Raw genomic sequence first — 7,531 nt, 5'->3', positions numbered from 1 at the left:
TTAATGTTAAATTTAATTAGTATAATAATAATTTTATTAATTGTATTAGTGGGTGTAGCATTTTTAACTTTATTGGAACGAAAGATTTTAGGGTATGTACAGTTACGAAAGGGGCCTAATAAAGTTGGTTTTATAGGAATTTTACAACCATTTAGAGATGCAGTAAAGTTGTTTAAGAAAGAATTTTTTGTAATTTATAAATCTAATTATTATTTATTTTATATTTGTCCAATTTTTTTAATTTTTATGATATTAATGAATTGAATAATAGTGCCATTGATTACTAATATTTATTATATAAATTATTCTTTATTAATAGTGATGATTATTTTAACTATTATGGGATATATATTTTTATTAATAGGATGAGCCTCTAATTCTATATATTCAATAATTGGAGCTATACGAGTTGTAGCTCAGACATTATCTTATGAAGTTAGATTTATTATAATTATTTTAATTACTATAATTTTAAGAGAGAGTTATAGTTTATTAGATTATTCTATATGGCAAATAAATTTTTGGTATTTAGTAATGTTATTTCCTTTATTTTTAGTTTTTTTTTTAAGAATTTTGGCTGAATTAAATCGTAGTCCTATAGATTTTGTGGAAGGGGAGTCAGAATTGGTGTCAGGATTTAATATTGAATATTTTAGGGGAGGTTTTGCTTTAATTTTTATAGCAGAGTATGGCATAATTATTTTTTTTAGGTATGTATTATTGTTATTATTTACTAATATATATTTATATATATATGTAATGTGCATAATTTTAAATATTATAATTTTATTAGTTATTTTTGTACGAGGACTTTTACCTCGAATACGATATGATGAATTAATATATTTATGTTGAAAAATTATTTTACCGTTGGTATTGAATTATATAATTTTAATTATAAGTTTAAAAATTATATTTATAGTAATTATTTATGAAAAAATTAATAGAAAGATTGATTTCTTTTTTATATTTTCAAAATATATTCTTATAACAAGATCATTAATTGTATTTTAATAATTAAATATAAGATATTTTTTTTCAATAATGGTGACATCAAGGGAGAATAATAAAGAATAAGAAATAGGAAGAGGAAAAAATTTGTCTAATTGAAACATAGGGATTTTCGATAACTTGAGCATCTGCTCAAGTTAAAATAATAAAGTTATTAATGAATAATTAGTATATTAATTGGGATATAGGTCTTCAAGAAATGTGTCATGGAGTAATGAGAGGGAGAGTGTAAAGGATTAGAATAGAAGCTAAAAGAGCTAAAACTCCTCCAAGTTTATTAGGGATTGATCGTAAAATTGCATAGGCAAATAAAAAATATCATTCAGGTTGAATGTGAATAGGCGTAACTATGGGGTTAGCGGGAATAAAGTTATCTGGATCACTGAAAATATAGGGATATTGAAAGATTAAAATTGAAAAAATTGACAGGAATAATATAAAACCTAAAATATCTTTATATGAGAAATAAATATGAAAGGGGATTTTATAAGAGTTACTACTAATTCCTAATGGGTTAGAAGAACCAGTTTCATGAAGAAAATATAAATGTATAATTACTATTATTAGAATAATAAATGGGAGAATAAAGTGTAATGAGTAAAATCGATTTAATGTAGCATTATTAATAGAGAATCCTCCTCAAATTCATATTACGATTATTTGTCCTATATAGGGGATGGTAGACACTAAATTTGTAATAACGGTAGCTCCTCAGTAAGATATTTGACCTCAAGGTAGAATATATCCTAAAAAGGCTGTTGCTATGGAAATTAAAAAGATTCTTACTCCGATTATTCAAGTATGAATTAATTTGAAAGAGTTATAATAAATTCCTCGTGCAATATGGGTGTATATACAAATAAAAAAACAAGAGGCCCCATTGATATGAATATTATGTATTAGTCAGCCGTTAGAAATATTTTGTATGATATGGATGATTCTTGAGAATGCGAATTGATTGTTAGGGCAGTAATGTAAAGATAGGAAAAATCCTCTAATGATTTGAATAGCTAAAAATATTCCTAATAATGAACCAAAGTTTCATCAATATGAAATATTATGTGGGGTTGGAAGTTTTAAAAGAGATTTTTTGATTATATTCATAATTTTAATCATATTTGATTAAGAAATTTTTCGTAGAAAGGATGATTTAATTGTACATATTATAATAATAATAAATATAGCGATTAATAAGAAGAATATACATAAACAAGTAAAATTATTGTAGGGATAGAAATAAATTATGAAAAGATTTTTAAATATTTCTTGATTAAAAGTTGAGATAAATTGTGTTTCTAAATATAAGAAGAGAGGTGAATTATAGTTAAAGTTAATAAATTTTAATTTTATTATCTCAAACATGAGTGCGTAAGACAATCGCGTATAGATACGTAATCATAGACACGCACGTAGATTACAAGCACTATACATATACTCTTCTAAACCTTGCCGCGACAAGTAGCGATCTCGTTTAGAATGCCATGCCGTGGCGCGATATTTATTCACGAAGAAGTGCGTACTATATTATTTTCTGTAACGCATCACGTTTATCCTACGTTTTCATACGTTGTTTAGCCGTCTTTTCGATTATGCTAAACAGCAAAGGTATGTAAGAAACTGACAAATGTATCTACCATTCTACGCCTGTCGGTTGATCGTTTCCATCGCGACGTGAAACGTGACGAGTCGCGTACAAATGCAGAATGCGAGAAGCTTCCCTTTTGATTTTTCACGACAAGATTCATGACGTGTCGCCCAACACGTGACGGCTTTGCTACGTAAATTATGTGGCGCGGCCTGCGGAAGTATATAGCACGCAACCTTTTTACCGCACGCCCGTGAGTGAATATGAAAACGTATTTATATTAAATTTAAAAGCCGTTCCCATTCTTGTTCATATTATTCCTAACATCCCCGAGGAAGCAATAAGAAAAAATATGAGGAACTGACAACACGTTATATTAGAACGCCGGCATCAGTTTTTACAACTCTTGTTTCTGTTGCAAAAGAAAACAAAAAATTTTACGTACGTTAATATTTATATTATGACGGATATAGGGTGTACGTGCTTCTCTATGCGCCTTTTTATATTTTAAATTTTTACAAAAATGGAGGGTTAAGTTAAGCTAAAAATAGTTTTAAACTTGCAAGGAAAATAATATGGTTGATTTAAACTTATATATTTACGTCCTTTTTTGTCAATCCGTTGTAAAAACTCACGTATGCAAAGAGATTTAAATACAAACGTGGACAGTTGCTGGCGTCTTAAGAAAACAAGACTAAAGTACATTCTAACATGTAACGTAACAACGCACTCAACGCACCGCACAGACGTTGAAACCACGTTAACAACCTTGATCTCTGAACGTCCTAAGACAACCGCCCCAAAAATAAAAAGACAGAGTGATGAAAAAAATATGTACTAGATGTGCGGAGACACGTTGTGTCAACAATGTTTTCTTTTGGCAGTGGATAATTTACAAAAAAAAAAACTTAACTAAGTACTTCAAATATGTTTTTAATCTTGGCATTTCACGACGTACGTTTAAGATTCGCTGTCACGACAGCCTACACAAGAGATATCTTAAGTGCAATCGTTTCAACACATATGGCAAAAAACGGTTTAGGCATCCGTCAAATGTTAGAACGTGTAGAAACTGCAACCAGACAAAAATAACGTAAGCGTTGTAAACTATCTTATTTAAATATCACTGCAGACAGTTGGGATAGACGTAAACAATTTTTTCATCTCATCTAAAAAAGGACACGGGTAAACATTCCGTTTAGGAAACCCATCTCCGATGGCCTTAACCTTGACATATGTTGTCAAGGTTACCTTTCTGAGTGACCTTCAGAAGGTTTTAGTCGGGAATCGCTTTTTATTGAAAAGTTTGTAAAAAAAATAAAATTGGCGATCTCACCGCGTTCAACGATCTTGATATATGTTATCAAGGTTATGACCTCGTGACCTTCAGAAAGTTTTAGCTGTCGCTCGTTTGTCGTTAAAAAGTTCATAACAAAAAGAGGTTGGAAAATACGTAGGTTAGATGATGCGCTTTACAAGTCGTTACGTGTTCAAAGCACAACTAATCCATGCGTAAACTATTTCGGGGTTACTGCACTTCTCTCGACAGCAAGGGGAGGAAGGGTGTGGGTGAATCTTGATTCGCGTGAAAAGTGTATGCGTCGACTATTTCGGGGCTACCGCATCTCTCCCGAAAGCAGGGGGTGTAGATGAACCTCTGTTCGCGTGAAAAGTGTGTGCGTAAACTATTTCGACATGTATATTTGTCCGTTATGCCTTCCACGACTCAAAGAAGTAGATATATATTCCAAACTTTTTTTTTTAACGTTTTAATAAAAAGCGACCCCCGATTAAAACCTTCTAAAGATCACTCAGGAGGGTGATCTTGACAACATATGTCAAGATCAAGACCATCGGAGGTGGATCCCTTAAATGGGATGTTTACTCAGACAATCTTCAACATGGATTCACGTAGGCCAGACGTATTAATAATGGGTATTTAAAAAAATACCCAGATAAATGCTATCCGTGACTGGACATTTGGCAGGAATCCGTGAACAACATCAAGGACCTGGTGCTCAAGACGTAGAATGGACAAGTGCAGGTTTTCATTTTCATGTTGATCCAAGACTTCACAAAACGAGTTTTCTTATATACAACGTGTTCCGTAATCATTTTGAAAAAATTTGTACAACTCGCGCACGCGTGTGTCCGGCGCGTTATCTGTGTGGTGTTTCTGCACTATCTTTAGTATGTAAACACGGACGCGTTCGCGCGTATTCGATATGTTTGTAATCGGAGTATGCGACGAACGTGAGATTAACGTGTCACGGTACGAGCGAGAGGCAACGTGGATTCATGGCCGAGAGGAGATCAATGCCGACGGTTTCAAACATTAACAATCTATGGCAAACACTGGCAATGTTTGCCGGCAAAACGAATAGAGGCACGACGAGACAAACCCGCACGCCGCGACGCGCGCATCTCTTCGTGCTTGAAAAGATTTGTACATGAAAAGTGAACCGTATAACTCCCAAGCTTCTCAAGCTTGCGCGACCACGTTCATCAACGTTATTTAACGCTCGCTCAAACGTACGGCAAAACGCGGCAAGAGGCAAGACCGGTGTGGACACGGTACGAGACGTCTTCAAAAAATATATCGGCAATGTTTGGCGGTGAAACGAAGAGAGGCACGACGAGACAAACCCGCACGCCGCGACGCGCACATCTTTTCGTGCTTGAAAAAAGTTTTGCATACGTGACATGAAATGTAAAACTCACAAGTTTCCCAAGCTTGCATGATCACGTTCATCAAATTTAATTACCACGGCTTGTTAAAAATTGTGGTTTGTAAAAGTCCGTGTCGGACGGCGTACAAATATTTAACGTGCCAAAGATTCGCGAACAAGATTGTAACCTTGCTGCGCGACGACCGAAACGACGATCTCGATGGACACCGTAAAAGCTGATGGATCGATCGCGGCGGATAACAAAAAACCAACAACGGTGGAAAAAACTCGTGAAAAAATTCTTGGGGACAACTATACCATCAACGATGCGCGAGTGAAATGCAAAGACAACAAGTCGCTTGTAAATACGGATAGTTTTGATATAGATTTTAAAGATTTTGCCAAGTTATTAGAGCCCACAAGTGCAGCAACACTTGATAAAGCGTTCGCTAATGCATCTCTTTCTGTCGAGAAAAATAAATCGACAAAAATAGATTTGGGAAAAGCAGAAAGTTTGACGAGTGCAAATCTTACCGCGGTAAATGTCACTATCGCGAACAAGTTTTTCAAGGAACCGCCAAAGATCATTTACGACGAACTTATGGCGGAGCTCTTTCGCAGGATAGATATCAAGCATCTGATAGACTACGTCTGGCTCGGTCAGGTCAAGTACAAATGCTTATTATGCATCTTTACGGGCAAGAACATCGTTCACCATTACAAGGTCAGTCATCACGGAAGGGAGGTGCTTATCTCGCGTCTCAAGTCGATGGATGCACAAGCTACTATCGTGGACACCGAACGCGCGGCGACCGTCATCTCGTCATCCGCAACAGAGACAGATCAGACGTGCAAATTCTGCTGCAGGTTTTGCGATTGGATCACGTGAAGCGCAGCAGACGCGGCACTCGAGGCGTTCTACGAGCACTGTACGATGCACACAGGCGAATACAGGTTTTACTGCAACAATTGTTCTTACCAGGTGATGGCCAAGGTATCCATGAAAATGCACTACTACAAGATATGTCGCAGGGATAAAACGTTCAACGAGTCTGCGTCTGATAGAATGGCATCTATGGCTATTTATGTCACAGTTGTAATTACGTGCAGCTAAAGCGACAAAACGTGAAGGCCTACGTTGCGTTCTGGCACCGAGAGCAGATGGATACCGAGATCTTGAAGATCAATATGGCTACGAGTAACAACGAGCACGCACACGAGTCAGCGGCGTCCGTTAGTAACGCCGAGGAGCCTTTCGTTGCATAAACAAAATCAAAGATTTTTGAATTGAGGATTATAGAGTGTAAGGCTGTTGTACCGTTGGTGAGTACTTCCTTAGGGAATGGGGGACGAAATGAAAAAGGAGAAGACTCGATTCGAACTGCAACGTTGCGCGCAGTCTTTGAACTACGCCGACCTGATCACTCAGACGATCGACCGCGCACTCGATCGGCGCGGCTTACCGTCAAACAGATCGGAGTGGATGGCACAGAACGTGCCATCCTTAAAGGACAAAGGCGATGACCACAGCCATAGCACTTGCAAGAGCAGCGTGCGCACCAATTTGTCGAGCAAGTTGAAGCAAGAACAGGAAAATGGAAAGGGCTGGTGGACGATCATGCCCGATTTCAATATCGCAAAATCTGCCCATCGCAGAGGCGGCCGTTCAAAGTCCATGTCCAGTTCCAGCAGCAGCGTCAGAGAGGATTCAGAACAAAGGGAATATCTGCGAGGTGTCGCGGCACGAACTTTTCCGCCAAGAGATAAAAGCCGTAGACGGCACACCGCAGCACACCGCGAACATGCTGTGACACGCGAAACGTAAAGGCACGCGACGAGACAAACGTGCGACTGCGGGCGCCGCGTGTGTCGCGAGTGTGCGGCACATACAAAAAGATATAACGCGTAAAATCAAATTCGGGGATTTTAAAGAACGTGTGCTGCGCGGGTCGTCCCGGAGCTGGTCGGAAAGTTGCACCAGAATACGTGCAACGCGACTGTGTACACGGCGCACTCTCCTTGGATGGTGTGCTCGTTGGTAGAGCTACTGAGTTAAATTTATTGTTGAGTTATATTACCAACAAAGAAAGAGAGAGAAAAAAACACAGAAAATATATAAAATACGCGTGCAGTAATTTGTACACGAAAAGTGAACCGTAAAACTTCCAAGCTCCCCAAGCTTGCGTGACCAATTTTAAATTTAATTATTCTCACCCTCTAAAGTAGATGGCCCAGTTTTTCCGCGCGAGTCCTTACTCGTGGAGGG

The 7,531-nt window shown here is 37.2% G+C and overlaps 1 protein-coding gene and 1 pseudogene across 1 annotated transcript; one reads left to right on the top strand and one right to left on the bottom strand.

Annotated features, from left to right (window-relative positions):
* Positions 1–3: 3 nt before the first annotated feature.
* LOC112456799 (NADH-ubiquinone oxidoreductase chain 1-like) lies at positions 4–924 on the top strand (the record flags this gene model as incomplete). Its single annotated transcript, XM_025019553.1, is given in 1 exon segment — positions 4–924. A coding segment is annotated over 1 exon segment (921 nt), but the record flags the coding sequence as incomplete, so codon positions are not given.
* A 214-nt stretch (positions 925–1,138) lies between these two features.
* LOC112456797 lies at positions 1,139–2,127 on the bottom strand (annotated as a pseudogene).
* Between the last annotated feature and the right edge of the window lie 5,404 nt (positions 2,128–7,531).

This window comes from Temnothorax curvispinosus, unplaced genomic scaffold (assembly GCF_003070985.1).
Source record: "Temnothorax curvispinosus isolate PA1 unplaced genomic scaffold, ASM307098v1 QBEX01007195.1, whole genome shotgun sequence".
Lineage (NCBI taxonomy): Eukaryota > Metazoa > Arthropoda > Insecta > Hymenoptera > Formicidae > Temnothorax > Temnothorax curvispinosus.
This window is presented reverse-complemented; position numbering and strand designations above follow the sequence as displayed.